The sequence below is a fragment of the Canis aureus genome, chromosome 20 (assembly GCF_053574225.1).
Source record: "Canis aureus isolate CA01 chromosome 20, VMU_Caureus_v.1.0, whole genome shotgun sequence".
NCBI classification, from domain to species: Eukaryota; Metazoa; Chordata; class Mammalia; order Carnivora; family Canidae; genus Canis; species Canis aureus.
In genome coordinates, this window is record NC_135630.1 from 26,457,057 (window position 1) to 26,474,169 (window position 17,113).

General features: G+C 38.2%; 1 protein-coding gene across 17 annotated transcripts in view; it reads left to right on the top strand.

The window, feature by feature from the left end:
- LOC144291589 (uncharacterized) overlaps positions 1-17,113 on the top strand; it is a 131,035-nt gene that overhangs the window by 97,015 nt on the left and 16,907 nt on the right. For 3 of the 17 annotated variants that reach the window (XM_077861189.1, XM_077861191.1, XM_077861192.1), the window contains 3 exons: positions 5,762-5,886; positions 12,128-12,219; positions 13,411-15,492. Coding sequence is in view for 6 of the 17 variants with exons in the window: in XM_077861185.1 (XP_077717311.1) it covers positions 681-739 (59 nt within the window). In the remaining 11 variants the exon portion in view is untranslated. Of the gene's footprint in view, positions 1-680; positions 837-5,761; positions 5,887-12,127; positions 12,220-13,410; positions 15,493-17,113 lie in introns of those variants that run through there. The other 14 variants (XM_077861190.1, XM_077861193.1, XM_077861194.1 and 11 more) reach the window with 9 other exon arrangements.

Sequence of the window (17,113 nt, forward strand, 5' to 3'; positions counted from 1 at the left end):
GTAGCTGGAAGTGCCAGAGGTTTCAGTTTTATTTTTTTCTCTCTGTTTTCTTTGGATTTCCCTAAGCACAACTTCTTAAATAGAGTCTGTGTTTTGCACCTCTCTCCATTATAATTCACTGTTATTATATCGAAGCCCTGTTGATGTGGTGGCAAGGTATGGAGTGAAGCAGTCTTCTATAAACTTAATTTGATTAAATAGCATTTTTGTAAATATTTTTATTGTGAGACAGAGAGAGAGCCCAAGTAGGGGAAGAAGGGGGCAGAGGGAGATGGAAACCCCCCCCCCCACCACCGAGATCATGACCTCAGCAGAAGGCAGACACTTAACAATTGAGTCACTCAGGCACCCCTCATTTAATAAAATGAAAAAAAATAAAATAAAATATCTCATTCATTAAATAAAAAATCTCATTTTTATTAATGGACTTGAGTCCCTTGGCTGTGGCCTTTAGAACCATTTCTTTAAAAAAAAAGCATTTCTTAGCCTTTTTTTGTAAGACAAGGAGGCTAGAGAGGCCTAGGGTTAACTAACTGCCTTTCCCTCAGATTCTCTAGGGTTCTAGTAATTTCCTCTGGAGGGAAGACCTTTGTTATGGGAAGTACCTGGGCATATTTCAACAAAATGGTAACATCCTCTCCTAGCCCAAAGCATGAGAGGATTTTTCTTTGATCTCCAAGGTGAGAACCTACTAGAATTCCTGGAGATAAAACCCATGAAAATGCGGTGGATCATCTGAGACTTGGCTCCTCACTCAAGCTAGTCCAATTCAGCCTCCAGCAATTCACTGAGGTTATCATTTATGTATTTCTACCACATAAACGGCTTCTGTTCAGGTATGGACATCTCAGCTGTAATTCTCTGTATTTGCCTATCTCTCTAGATTTTGAGGTGGTGGTTTGTCCTATAATCTCCATTCTTTGATTGATCTAAAAAAATCATTGATTTTCAGTTTGTAGAACTTTGCTCTTGTGTGGATGACAGTGACAGCTTCCCAGCTCTTTACATATTGGAAGCTGCAATGGAAGTGTCTTCTCATTTTCTTTTAAGACTCTTCATGACAGCATGGAAATCCCCCACTCTGGGAGCTCCATGTCCCTGCTCCTCTCCAGACTTACTGCTCTCTAATGTTGCCATACAGCTGTCATCTCAGCACTTGGGGCTTCCTTCCTTGTTTTCTGGATTCACTCCAACATATTTTTGGTTTACAACTTCATTTTGCTACAGTTTATTCTCATAGCTCCATGAAGGAGGGAATATGGGAAATAGATTTTGAGTATCAGAAAATGTCTTCTAGCACCCAGTGTTACTGATAAGAAATTTGTACCAATCTTATTTTGTTCTGAAAGTTTACATTTCTTTTTTGTTTTTTGAAAGTTTACATTTCTGCCTGGGAACAGGGCACTTGTGTGTGGTATGTATGTGTCTGTGATATGTAAGTGTGTGTATGAGGGATTGAGGACAGAGTTGAGAGTTGATTGTTTTGTATATAAAATTTTTCAGGGACCCCTGGGTGGTGCAGCAGTTTAGCGCCTGCCTTTGGCTCAGGGCACGATCCTGGAGACCCGGGATCAAATCCCATGTCGGGCTCCCGGTGCATGGAGCCTGCTTCTCCCTCTGCCTGTGTCTCTGCCTCTGTCTCTCTCTCTCTGTGTGTGACTATCGTAAATAAATAAAAAAAAATAAAAAATTCAACTACTTTGTTTATTTTCAGTGCCATATCTCTTTCCTATCCTTTCCAGGGCCAGACATTTCCAAGTACCACATGTCTCTAGTTGTATGAGTTTAATAGTCTCCCATCTCAACTTAGCCTGCTTTAGTGCATCTTGTAGCCATCTGAACCCATATGTCCAGATGGATTACAAATTTCTATATACCAAGATATTGATAATTATACATTTTCGTGACAAAAATTTAAAGCATTTTTACTGTCTTTAAAAAATTACAAAAAAATAAAAAACAAATAAAATAAATAAAAAATAAAATAAAATAAAATAAAATAAATAAGTAAAATAAATAAATAAAATAATAAAACAAAACAAAACAAAATTTACAGGGCAGCCCTTGTGGCTCAGCGGCTTAGGGCCACCTGCAGTCCAAGGTATGATCCTGGAGACCCGGGATCGAGTCCCACATCAGGCTTCCTGCATGGAGCTTGTTTCTCATGTTAACATGACTTCCTGATATCAGTAATTGTGATTTTAATGCACAAGGTTCTGGGAAGAGCACTTATTGTCTGAGAACAACAGAGTTTCCCAGCTTTTCCAATACTTCCATTGGTATTTTTTGTGTGTCTTCAATGATATTATTTGTTTTGAGTGTGAGTAAAAAATATTTAATGTTCCAGTAGACTACTTTGGCTGGGGTGGTATATCATGTAAGCCAGCCTCAGATTTTTCCTTCCTCAGTCAAGTGGCGGTGGTATTCATAAGTGGTATTACTGAAAGAAGAAGTGATAGCACAGCAGGAACAGGGAGGAACCATATATTCATAAAACTTACCTGTGGCTTTGGTTCCTGCTAGAGTACAGTCTTAAATATGTCATTTTCACATGCCAATTTCATGGCTTCCTAGGTTAGATAATACCCAGTTCATGATGAATACTCACATTTCATGTTACTTGGTATCTCAGAGTTAAGTCTCAGTCTCTACCAAGTAGACTAGTAGCAAGAGAACAACTACTTTGTAAAAGAGAATCTATATCCTACAAATGGTATAGCATATCTCTAGAATCCTAGAGGTCTCTCTGTGACTCTTTAGTTAGGGTTTGTTGTTGGGTCCATGCAATAGTCTGTTTTGCCAAAGATCTTTGGATGAATAATAGATCCTTTGGATCCCCACTCTAGTTTCTGGATTATGAAGCTGCTTGAACTGCAGACTGGGTTAACTGGAATATCTTACTGTAATCTGGCTTACAAATTGTTGGCAGCCTTACAAATTATTTAATGAGTTGAGACAAGGAACACTCATTTTTTTTTCTTATAAAATCCAAAAAGGCCACCAAAAGTTCTATCTCTATTTTTATGATCAGGAAGCAAAGTATAGCACCTTGTATTTCACTTTGGAGGGGTATCTTTTTTTTTTAAGATTTTATTTATTTATTCGTGACAGACACACAGAGAGAGAGAGAGCCAGAGAGAGAGAGAGAGAGAGAGAGAGAGAGGCAGAAACACAGGCAGAGGGAGAAGCAGGCTCCATGCAGGGAGCTTGATGTGGGACTCAATCCCGGAACTCCAGGATCACGCCCTGGGCCAAAGGCAGACACTAAACAATTGCACCACCTGAGCGTCCCTGGAGGAGATATCTTGGTATGTCTTGAACTCCCTAAAACTTCAAAGAGTTGGGAGAACATTAGGTTTTCCTGGGAATTATCTCTTCATGTGTTTATGGTTCTATTACCTCATCATATGGGGGATCAATATGATGGCCTATGGAATGGTGAGATGATACAAGTATTAACAGAGTGAAGAGTTGTAGAGGAATAATGGTGACCTAAACTGTCCCTGCTGGCTGAAGGTAAATATTTGTGTGAGGTGTGTGTGTGTGTGCATGCATGAGTGTGTGTGTGTGTGTGTATGAGAGAGAGAGAATTGGAGCATATGAAGTATCAAAGGCCACATTGCCCTGTTCGATTAAAGAGCCTACATATGGATCAGCAACTATAATTCAGTCACCACATTGTTAGGGTAACAATAATCTATTGATTTTTCTAAGGCCAGTTACCTGGGCCAAACAGACCAGTTAAAGGAGGATCGAGGAGGATTTACAACTCTAGAATTTTTCAAGTATTCAGTGCAGGCACTAATGTGTGAAATCCCCTTAAAAATGAAGAATTGATTTTGACTTACTATTTTGGCAGAGAGGAGTTATCCCTGAAGCTTTCATTTTGCTGTCTCTGTCATAACATCCTTTATAGTTTAGGGGGCCAATGTTGTGATTTTGTCTGTAATAGTATGTTTATTCCAACTGAGCACTCTGGGAAAGAGGAGATAACCACAAGCATGTTTTTAGATGCACTGAACCTCTGTTGAGATAGAATTGAGCCAAAGATCCAGTTATAATTCTACCCGTAAGTACATCTTCTCTAATTCTTAGACCATTGACATTCCAGGCCCTTGGGAGTTTATGTCATCTCAGTCAGTATCCAATCACTATTGGAAGGTTTGGATAGTTCCTTTTCTCAACATATAGCTATATTAACGTTTTCCAGAGTTACAGAACCAGTAGGATTGATGGATAGATCTGTAGGTAGGTAGGTAGGTAGGTAGGTAGGTAGATAGATAGATAGATGATAGATAGATAGATAGATAGATAGATAGATGATAGATAGGAGATTTGTTATGAAAATTGGTTCACACAATTTTAGCAGTTGAGATATGCCACAATCTGCTATCTGCAACCTGGATAACCAAGAGAGCCAATGGTATTATTCAGTTTTAAGTCCAAAGTTCTGAGAACCAGGGTTGCTGATGGTATAACTCTTAGTATGAAGATGAAGGCCTGAGAACCAGGGATACATTGGTCTGAGTCCTAGAGTTTGAAAGCCTGAGAACCAGGAGCTTCAGTGTCCAGGAGCAGGAGAAGATGAATGATGTGTCAACTCTAGAAAAGAGTGGAAGAATTCAGCCTTCCTCTGCCTTTTTTGGTTTTGTTTGGGCCCTCAACAGATTGGATAGTACCTGACCACATTGGTGAAGTTGGCTCTTGTTTGCTCATTTGACTGATTCAGATGTTCAACTCTTCTGGATACACTCTCAGAGATACACCCAGAAATAATATTTCACCTACACCTAAACATCTGTTAGTTTAGTGAAGTTGACACGTAAAATTGACCACTGCATTCTGATAAATGTCCCTAGTCTCTTTGGAGTAGGCTTCTTGGAATCTTCTGGGAAAATTTATAGTTGTGATATTATTACAAGATCCTCCTACATCTACCTAGTCTTATCTTCATTCAGGGATTATAGGTATGTTTATTGACTCAGGCCTGGAAATTGGATGAGAAGCCTTAACTCCTCCTTTATGTTGACTCAAGTGAGGCTTTTGTTCATCAGATGTAGAAGGGTTTTATTCATATTATACAAATTGAGTAGAACCTTAGTTCTGTTCCTCTGTCTCAGCCCTTCATCCATTAGCTCATATTAAAGGGTTTGCAGGTCAAATCATTTTGATAATCACTCTGGTCCTGCTGTCCATCAGGGCTGTCTTGCCTGTCTTGCCCTTCCTGGTTAATTGATGCTCTATTTTGGCTCACCAAAATCAGGGACACTGGTTAAATAGCACTTCCAATCTGGAAATATAGCCACTAAGGGAGCAACAGAGCTTTACAGGAAGGTGTGCTTCAATCTTCCTTGACAGGATATTGACTGAAACAATATATTTCTCAGTGTTTTGGTATAGGAAGAATACTCTAAGCCCTCTTAGGAGATCTAGTTAGGAGAATGTTATACATGATCAATCTATCCCAGTATTTTTACTTTCTTCAATCTTGGGATTTTCATATCTATAAATTCATCCTGGTTTATAATTTTGTTCCTTCCTCCATGGTCTTAGAATCCATTTCCATGATATCCCCATTAGCTAACCACCAAGTAAAAATAACAACAAAATATTTTAGTTATTTTGGTGTGTAAGCTGCTCACTTTCTAAATTTCATTTTGTACCATCCTTACAATGACATGTTTGGATTTTAGTTGTTGATCTTGAGACATTGAAAGATGAAAGGAGTACAGCATGACAAGACTTGTCATTCTCTTGAAAGGTATCCTGCTCAGGTGAAGCCATTAAAGGATCTCTGGTCTAGCAAGTCTCTACTCATCAGACAGGGAAGGAGGAACTTCTGCTGACCAGGGTGGCACTTAGGAATCTGAGGATACTCAAAGTTATGTGAGTCTACTCAAATGTATCTGTTCAAATCATCAGGCTACCATTCGTTCCCAATCAATGTCCTAAATTTTCCAGAAGGACCTGATGAAGTTAAGGATTGACTTATCTTCATCATAACTTGAGCTGGAAATTTAAAATATTGAACCAGTTATTTCCCTTTTCATTGGCCTCAATAATAATTGACAGTCTCATCAACTTTATATTCTTCTTTTTTATGATATTATTTTGTGTAGAGACACTTGGGCTGTCAAAGCATTGACTCCAAAAGGTTCTTTTTTGCAGGTGACCTGAGCTGATGATTTAAATAACTATTTTATCAATACAGACCATGGATTTTCCTGGTCCCACCATTTAGTTTTAGTAGGAGCCTTTCTCTACTGAAAATTATTTACATCAGATACAAAATCCTAAATTGCTGTTTTTTTAATCCTCCTTTGCAGAGGGCAAAATCTAGCTTGTTGAACAAAGAGAATTACTATAAACTATACAGGGTCCATAAATATTAGAAGGGTTAAATAACCATATTCTAGGATGCGCTTCCAGAAATAATTCCCAAAACCACAATGCAGAATTGGTTGCCAGTGTAGCTGGTGTCACTGACAAAATTAAGAAACTGCCCTCAAGTTGGGAAGTTGTCACTATAGTTACTGGCTCCAGAACCATGCTGCAGCTGGTATGGCCCACCACAGGAAAAGGAGTGTTTCATTCCATGATTCTCTTCTCACTTTCTCAGTTCTTGAATTCAAGGGGAAAAAAAGCCAGACATTAATTAGTGGAATCTAAATCACACTGGAACTCTGCCTGCAAGTTCATCTGGGAAATGTAGTTTCTGTTTATCTGGTGTCTATAGTACACAAGAGGAGGATCTATATAGTTTCTAACAGTTTTTCTCCGTATACACAAATGCATTAGCACACATGTGTATACACATGCATACACACATGTCAGTAGAATTACTTTTTGGCATCCACTGCTCATACATCAAGAGCCATCATTTTTTTATTAGTAATAAAGGTGGTGTTTATTTTTTAATAATAAATTTATTTTTTATTGGTGTTCAATTTGCCAACATACAGAATAACACCCAGTGCTCATCCTGTCAAGTGCCCGCCTCAGTGTCCATCACCCATTCACCCCCACCCCCTGCCCTCCCCTTCCACCACCCTTAGTTCATTTCCCAGAGTTAGGAGTCTTCATGTTCTGTCTCCCTTTCTGATATTTCCTACCCATTTCTTCTCCCTTCCCTTCTATTCCCTTTCACTATTATTTATATTACCCAAATGAATGAGACCATATGATGTTTGTCCTTCTCCAATTGACTTATTTCACTCAGCATAATACCCTCCAGTTCCACCCACATTGAAGCAAATGGTATTTGTCATTTCTAATGAGCCATCATTTTTTAATCATATAGTTTGGCTCATGTGAAAATAAAGAAGAATCCAGCCCCTAGTCCACGTGGGCTAATGGAATAATTTTGTTTGGGAAGAGTGCTCTTCATGCTGCCTAAGGCAGAAGCTCAGAGCAGATGAGTCCTAACAGACATCTGCCAGGACATTTACTCAGGGATTCTTTTTTTTAAGATTTTATTTATTCATGAGAGACACACATACAGAGAGAGAGGCAGAGACTCGGGGAGAGGGAGAGGCAGGCTCCATGCAGGGAGCCTGACGTGAGACTCGATCCCAGGTATCCAGGATTACACCCCAGGTAGAAGTTGGCGCTAAACTGCTGAGCCACCCAGACTGCCCTACTCAGGGATTCTGCAGTAGAGTGGTCCATCAGGTCAAGCTCTGGGTGTCTATCTACCACCCCCATCACCCATTCCTCACCCAGGCAGTATATGTCACATATTTATTTTAGGACCAAAGATGTGTGGGTGAAAACTCAAGTAGAAAGAAAAACTCTTGGGCAGCCCAGATGGCTTGGTGGTTTAGCACCGTCTTTGGCCCAGGATGTGATCTTGGAGACCTGGGATCAAATGCCACGTCAGGCTTCCTGCATGGAGCCTGCTTCTCCCTCTGCCTCTCTCTCTCTCTCTCTCTCTCTCAATTGAATAAATAAAATCTTAGAAAGAAAGGAAGAAAAGCTCTCACCATTGTTTATTCCAACGTCCTGGTGGCACGAGATAGCCAGGTTCAAAAGACCACTAGATACTCTGTCTGGTCATGGATCAAGCGGTAACAAACTCAACAAAAGGAACTGATTTAATAGAAATATCAGTACAGGGAATTAAAATAGATATCATGTATATCCTAAGACTTATAAGCAAAAATCACAAATAAGAAATTAGATAAAGAATTTATGAAACAAGAATAGATAGTAACAGCAAAAATTAAAGAATATGAATATAAGAAATACAGTATAATGATTAACATTGAACTCTGACTCCATTTCCAAAACAACACCACAAAACAGTTGAAGAAGAAATTAATGAGCTGGAAATGTGAGAAATGGCATAAAATGACACATGGCAAAAAGGGTTAAGCAAAAATTTAAAGGGGAGACATGGATGATAGCATTATGAGTTCTAACATCTATCAGAAAGAGTGCCAGATGGAGAAAATAGTGAGATTGTATGTGACGTTCAGGGAAAAGAAAAGATAGAACATTTCCAGAAATAAAGATTTGGTGAAAATCCCCAAATCCTGACTGGGATGTATTCAGAGCATATACATATATTCCTGGCTACCTGGTAGAGAGATTTTAGAGGGTGAAGGATGAAGGGGAAAGTCCTAAAGTTTCTGTAAAGACAACAGATTACTTACAAAGGAAAGAAAGTCTTCTTGATATTAATCTTAGTAGCAATTTCAGGTTGTAGAAGTGGATAAAAATCAAAGATGAAGAATGGAGAATAGAAGAAAATGTTAAAGTTAGAAATAAATAGATCTCAAATTCTAAGAATAAAATAAAGGAAATGAAGAGAAAAATAAAGATTATACAAGTAAACGAAATAGTTTAATAACAGATTACTAAAGATATAGGAAAGATAACTATTACAATGTAAATCAAAAAAAAAGTCACATGAGGTAATATGCAGTAAACAATCTTGAGTTAAGGAAAACAAAACAAAACTGATTTTCAATCTGGATAGAAAATACCTTCACCACAGGAAAGTAGAGTGAGAAAGAGGAAAGGAGAGCACAGTTGACTATAGGTGGGGAATTTGTGTCTTAAAATCTTGAGGTGTGTTTCCTATTAGAATTTCATGGAGTCAAAATCAAGATACTGACTCTAATATAATATCCTGAAACTCCATCTGATTACTTTAAGAGCAAGAACCTATAGGCACTATAATTGTCTATACTTAAAATTTCGGGGGTATTTTTTTTTATTTCAAACAGGTGGTAATTGGGTATGTTATTTTTTTAAAGATTTATTCATTGGGACACTTCGGTGGCTGAGCAGCTAAGCATCTGCCTTCTGGCCCATGGCGTGATCCTGGAGTCCGAGGATGGAGTCCCACATCAGGCTTCCTGCATGGAGCCTGCTTCTCTGTCTGCCTGTGTCTCTGCCTCTCTCTGTGTGTGTCTCTCATAACAAATATATTTTTTTAAATATTTTATTTATTTATTTGAGAGATAGCGAGGGGGAGCAAAGGAGGGAAGAAAGGGAGAAGCAGGCTCCCCACTAAGCAGGGAGCCCGACATGGGGCTTGATCCCAGGACCCTAGGATCCCAACCCAAGGGCAGACACTTATCCAACTGAGCCACCCAGGTGCCCCTGGGTGTGATATTCTTGCATGGCCCATACATGCAGCACTTAACATCACCTCTAAACATTTCCCACACAGATAGAATATTACAGTATTATAGGAAGTTGGAGAAAATCACAAGTACTCATAGAATTTAAAGGTTGTTCAGAGATCCAGGATAAGGGATGTTGCTTCTCCACTGAGTATAATAGCATTTTAGATGGAGTTATCTCTAAAAGAGGCACTAGAGCAATATGCTTTGTGTTTCTTGCTCTAAAAATGGTTTAACATTGTTTTCATTTACTTTAAAAAATAAAAGATAAAGAAAGGAAAGCAAGCACTGGGAAATGCCTCTTTAAGGCTGTGGTTCAAATCAATAAAGCATCTCTATAGATAGCGAATACCATTTTTCCATCATTGATCTTTCTATTTGGAGATAACATTCTTGAAGATTAAATTGCAATAGTAAGCAGGTGTTACTGCAGATTTCGATAAACAACTGAAAACCTTCTCTATGCCTGCTTCTCTGAGATTCCACTTCCATTATCTTAAGAAATGCATAAAATAACATATGATAAAATCCAACACAGAGGCCACTCATTCTGGACTTGAATGCCATAAAACTAAGCAGATAAATAGTTTCAGTAAAATGTGTTATAAACTAGGTAAACCTAATTAAATTACTTCTCCAGTTCAAAATGATGATTGATCTGTGGTGGGATTACACATGGGTATGAAGCTCCCACCTGGGTATGTTCATGTTTTATGGTCTTTTAGACTTGGAAGCAAATGTTATTATATCTACTTTCCATAGCTTTCCCCTAATGTTAATGGATTGAGAAATGAAACATGCTTTCTTAACTTCTCTTGGGCTTTATGACTATGACTAGGCAACCAGCAATAGAAAACAGTGAGAAACAAATGGCAAAATCTCAAAATCAAGTCCTTTCTTAAGGTCAGCTATGGTGTATACACTGCCCTGCAGCTAATAATAATAATAATAATAATAATAATAATAATAATAATAAAAGAAGAAATAAAGACGTGTAACCTTATTGCTCTTAACTCTTTCCTCTGCTCTCCTTTCCTCTAGTCCTGTGTTCTTAAGAGATAGGTGACTGTTAATGTTAATCTTTTAGCAAGTACAAACATGAAGACTAACATTAGCATGAACTAATTTACTTGAATGTGACTTCCTTAAAGAGAGGGAATGTATCCTATTGGTATTTTGAACCTCCAGATGGAGAACAATGCTACCTTACATTAGTTGCTCAAGAACAAAATAATGCCATTTCACATATATTTGTAGCACACATCATACAGTTCTGCCAACTGTTCTGTCATGGAAAAGATAAAAAGTAGTGTCATGAACACAGAACTCTGGACCTTCCACAAAACATATGAGTCTTGGGATTGTATCCTGATCATTCCACATTGCTCTTTTGTAGAGGGTAGATATATCCATTTTTATCACTGGGTGTTGAAACATCTTGATTTTCAGGTGATACTGAGCAAGGGCAGGGAGAGATAGAGGGAGGGCCATGAAATCAGGCTTACAGAAATCACAAGGGTGCCGAGATGTAAAAAAACAGAGATAAGAAAATAGACCAGACCACAGGGTCCCAGAGGTGAGGGAGTATTTTTCTTTGGCAGCTATAATGCAATCAGAGAAAGTCACCAGACCACAAAGAAGTAAGTCATTAAGGGTGTTATCAATAGTCCTTGCTCAAACCAAGACTGCACAAGAATCTCAAGGCCACAAACTCCCTGGCCAAGTTTTCAGTAAAAGACCAGCCTGAAGAGCCCTCAGTGGCAACCCTGTTAGGGGTATCTGAGAGCTTTTTCTGTATCCTTGCTTAATAAACTTCTATCGCTTTACTCACTCTCCTTTGTCCATGAGCTTGTCTCTGTGAGACAAGTACCTCACTCTCGCACTTCAATATAAGAAACCAGAAAGATTTGTATGGGAAACAGTAATATGAGACTATAAAGTATCTAGCAGGGACATTTTGTTATTATTTTATTTTTAGCATTTTTTACTTTGGGAATTAATAAACGAAACAGTTTTCCCCCCCCCCAGGAGAATTAATGGCTCATTACAGGCAGTGTAGTGAGTGAAAAAAAAAACAAAACAGGAGACACTTAGAAGCAATTAGTATTTACTGAATTACCTGCTATATGGCAAACTTTTGCTAAACTTTGGCTATCCTGATGTGAGTAAGACAGATATGGTCCCTGTCCTCACTGAGTTGACATTTTAGGCAATAGGCAACATGCCAGCTGACTAAACAAACTAAACAAACAACCAAGTAAACAGGTATTTTCAGTGCTTCATAGGAAAGGAACAACCAGAGCATATTTATATATTATAAATTGAAATACACAGTTATGTATTATATGCTTAACAACATATATAATATAATATATATGTGGGATCCATTTAAAATTGTGTTCGAAAAAATTCCCTAAAACTGTATCATTCCATGCTATCTCCTAATACTGCTAGAAACTTCTTGAAGTTTCTATGATTTTTTTGGTCTCCAACAGTGTGAAACCTCCCTTGACCTGTGAGCCAGCCTTCAGAAGAAGAGGCAGCTGGGAATCATTGCCCTGGGGATGCTCTGGGATCCAGAACAGGGGTAAGTATCTGCCAGACCTGCGGCAACCTTGCTGTCTGCATTGGCTAAAGCCACTTAAATTATTCACAGTACCTGCAGCCTTCTCATTGTTATCACAACTCATTGAATTCTCTCCCAAGAGAGAAGTGATGTCTTCTCCAAATACCTTGAGGCAATTTTCAATCAAAAAGTGTACAAGAGAAACCTGTAATGAAAAGGACCACAAAGGGGTGCTCTTTTTCATATGGCATAGCTATAAGTCACATTTTGTTTATAAATCTTGGATCTAACCAATAATGTGAAAGACTTCTAAGAAGAATGCAGAGTTGATAAAAAAAATATACAGAAATCAGAGTTCCCAAATAAAAAATAACATAGAGTGATACTTTCTGTTGTACTTTGGGTATAAATTTTAAAATACTACTAGTCAGTGGGCTAAAGTTCTAATTTGTGGCCTAGTTTAATAGCTAACATTGTGATACCAATGGTTACACCATTAAAACTAAGATAGTTTTCAAGGTAACCTAATTTATTAAACTTTACCTATTTTTTAAAAATTTGTTTCCAGTATATATTGGATTATAACTTCTGTATAATATCTAATTAAAATGTATAAAGCATAGAGAAAAACTTATGAAATCCATTTCTTAAATGAGGAAGTATCTTAGTGGAATTTGGAGATTCCTGAGGGTTTCTTTGTATTTGTTTTTTGTTTTTTGTTTTTTTTTTTTGAGGAAAAACTCACATGGCTGGAGAGAAAACATGTCTGTCTGTATAACTGCAGTCCCTCCTCATGTCTTCCTTTGTCTAATGCTGTCTCTCGGCATGTGCTTGGGGAAAAGCTGTCATCTTATTAGACATGTGTGGCTCCATTAGGATGTTCTGGAATATTCTACTAGTTTCTGTCTGATGTAACAGAGGCAAAACAGTAGCCATGTATTTTTCTAAATGAGCCACAACTTACAGAGGAAGGTCAATGTGTTTGGAGCCATGGGTGCTCATAGTGCCCGATCCACCTAGGATGTGCCAGTACTGACCAGAGGACCTAGATGTTGTTACCATTGTGTTATCAGGAATCCATGGCTTTGCCCAAGGTTACAAGCTCCCCCACCCCTCAAAGATCAGACTGAGAGTTTAACCTTGACTTGTCAAACTCCAGAGCCCAGGTTCTTTTCAATCATATCACACCACTCTTCTCTCTCGTTTATTTAGGTAGTCTAGTATTGAATCTCCTGGATGGGAAGAAAGCGACTCAACTGCTCTGCGTTTCACACTTTAACAACACCCCTTCCCATATTCCACCAGAGTAGGATAACGAACTCTGCCATTCCAAGGAAGCCTATGAAGTTGTGCACTTTTCAGAACTGATCCATCCAGTTTACTACTACACATTTCAGATTCAAAGCATGGATTCTAAACCTCAGGGGACACAAATGAGAGCGCTCTTACCTTTTTTATAAAGTTGTCTATCAATTCAAAGCTGGAGGAATTAGGTGGACAAAGAATGCATGGGGCTACACTCTCTGATAAATTATAAGCTGTCATCTGATTGGATGAAGATTGTTGCTCAATGTTGTATAACCCTCCAAAAAGGTATCACAAGAGAACAACATTCGCTTTTGGCAGCTGGGCTAGAAGCCTAAAGTCAGAAAGATACACTTTTGAATAAGGCAAGTCATTGCACTTAGGAAGCTGGAAGTATAGAGATGTAGAACGGAGAACATCTTTCTAGATCTAGTTCACAACCTGCTATAGCAGAGTTCGAGGCATGAATGTATACGAAAATGTTTCACTGAATTCGATTTCTGAGCTAATCCACTCTGGTTAAATGTTTGACAAACGTAAGGTTACACCACGGGCTGTTGATGCTCTAGGATCTCCCTTAGGCCAGTGAGTTTTGTCTACCAGTTTCATATATTCAGAAGGTGTACAATGGCTAAGGATTCTACATTAATAAGGTCAGGCAAAGAGCAATAATAGCCATAAGGCATGCCTGTATTCTGAAACATTCCTCCATGGGTCTGAAGAATTGAAACTCTTTGGCTTTGATTGTTACTTTAGTGGACAAAGTGGCAAATGTAAACCAATCTTTTCCTAAAAGTATATTGCCTGTATTTCTGAGACATGACCAGAGTAGAGAAATTATTGCATCATTACCTCTGGGCTGCATTTATTTTCTCCTCCTCAGTCACTTCATCAAAAACACCAAGCCACTTATCATAGAGGTCGGATAAAAGTAAACTTCCTTGGATATTTAGAAGAAAATACTATGTAGATAAAAAATACACGCACGCACACACACACACACACACACACACACACACACATTGGAAATATTACAGAGAAAACACTTAGTTGAAAACTTCAGTTAAGTCCCTACTTCCTTCATAGATACCCAAACTGTGACCCACACGGAGCTCAGCTCTGACTCTCCATTGACGTGCACATGAGAAAGCAGGTGTGTGGATTTTCTCCAACAAAAACGAAAGCATCAAAGCAGAGCCTAGGCTTTAGTGGAAATGAAGACAAAGCTCCGTTCTAGCATATGGCACTTACTCTTTTGTGCGCTTTTTTGCAAACTACTAAAAAAACTACTCTCATAATTGCATCATTCTTCCTTTCAATCACTGTATCAGATAGTCTAATGGCAAACTCATGATGGTCCTGAGGATATATTCATTTCTAGTGTAGGCCAATTCTCCAGATAGTTTGACATGATACTATTCAGGCCAAGGTTGCAGAGTCTGATTCTCCACAAAGATTAGTCAACTTTAGGAAGGGAAAACTTTAGAAATGTCTAAGAACTCTACATACTCTTGGTCACCATCTTCCTAGTCTGTGATTATAACACAGAAATAGAAAAGACCCTACTAAGTCTTGCTAGAAACGTCAATTCCATGTGTGCAGCTTAAAGAGGGCACACTTACCATGCTATTCAAGTACTTAATGTATCATCATTCTTTCCTCTTTCTCTTGTTGTCTATACATATATTTACTGGTGTGTTTTACTATAGCCCAGTGTAGTAGTGGTCAGGGACTATTGGTATCTATCATAGAGTTGAACAGTAATGGGGGACAAGGAAGGACCAAATATGACCTTGATTCTAAGGGTGTCCTCATTACTGCCTTAACATAGTTTTGTTCAGAGCTGTTAGCAAGTGCCAAGGTAGATGGATTAAATTGTTTGTTCTAGTTCTCACTTCTTTCTCCATTTCCCTTTTAGGAATAGAACTGGATATCTGTGAATTAGCTGTATAATTTCAAAAATCTATTTTTTGAGTCAATCTATTGAATTTTAAGAATTGAAACTATTTTTGTCTGTTGTGCCTACTCCAAAAGTTAGATTTATCAAAAGAGGCATGTAGCTAGAGCTGGTTACCGTGTCGTTATAACCTTGGATGGTGGGATAGACATCTCAAATATTAATAAAAGGATGCTTAGGATGTGGTGAAAGCAGACACAAATGGCAAAATCCTTCCTCCCTGACTTATAAAGTAAAAGGCATTAAGAGACAGGAGAAAATGATGCTTAAGAATGATTGCCTCACTGAGCCTTTTTGGATTCCTCATAAAGTAAACACTTGCTTACTATTGTAATCTTCTATGTCTATTCTCAAATGTTTCATATGATTTTTCTTTTGGAAACTGCCTGCATTAGGAGGGCGGTGAGGATGTCATCAAAAGCAGGATGTTTGCTTTGTAAACATTATGTATGTGCCAGTGGATATTTTGAAATTTCTTATTATTACTAGTAGTCATATTAGTATTAGTATTCTGCATGGAGCCTTCAGGCGGGTGGTGAATGGTGAAAACAGAATATATTTCTAATGTATGGGGCTTTTAAATCCTACAGTAGCTTCCTTAAATTTTGATTTCATGAAGTGTTTTCCAGTGTGTCAAGTTCTTAATCAGTTATGCCTATGATGGTTCCTGGGCAATCATAATGAAAGACACCAATCACACCTTGAGTTATTCATGTGTGGATAAAGCTAGAACTTTCCCCACCTTTAAAACAGATGCTACCACAAGAACAGATTCGCTGTCCAAGTTCACTCTGTCCCCAGAATTTAGTTTCTCCTTTAGGATTCTGCATGATTTTCTACTTCCTGATTTTCTGAAGATGCCTTTCGTGAGTGGTCCTTTCTGATTGATAAATGAAAGCATATCCTGTAGGAAAAGAAGAATAGTATATGGCATTTCATATCCCAATCCCAGAGCAAAAGCTTGCTTCCTTTTTGAAAGACCTAGGGAATGTGACAATATGTGGTTTTACAGCTGGGGGGACTAAAGTCAATTTAGATTCTTTAGTCAATGTCTCTCTATAGTTTCTACCCAAAAATCCACCTTACAGTCATACACTGAAACATTGTAATCACTTATTTTAATAAGATTTTTTCATTGAATTTACCCTTTTAAACAAACTTCCATGTTTCAAGGCCTTTGTGGAATCCTTGCCTGTCTCCTACTTTACCAGTCTTTTCTCCTTATTCCCTTACATATATGCTCTTCCCCAAAGTATGGAATACTTTTTGCCATACTCATTTCCCTTTCATTGATTCCTCTTTAAGTGATTGCATCCTTCATTCCTACTATCTCTATTTCATTTCCTCTTTTAAAATCAAGCTCAAATGCTCTCTTCTTATTCTCTGATTACAGTCCCTTCATGAGTCTTTCACTGTCCTTTGGTCTATCTTCATGTCCTCTCCCTGCAGTGTAGAAAGATAATAAGGACTGGAGTGAGATAGACCAAGGGACCAGAAACCTATTATGCTTCTGATCTATTGTGGGAACTGGGGCACATGCAAACTCTACTGAGAAGTTTCTAATTCATTTGTAAAGTGTGGAGGATGATAGTTTTAGCTACCCCCAAAAATTACCATGATGTAAGGACTGGGGTAGTAGCTAACAAGTAAGTA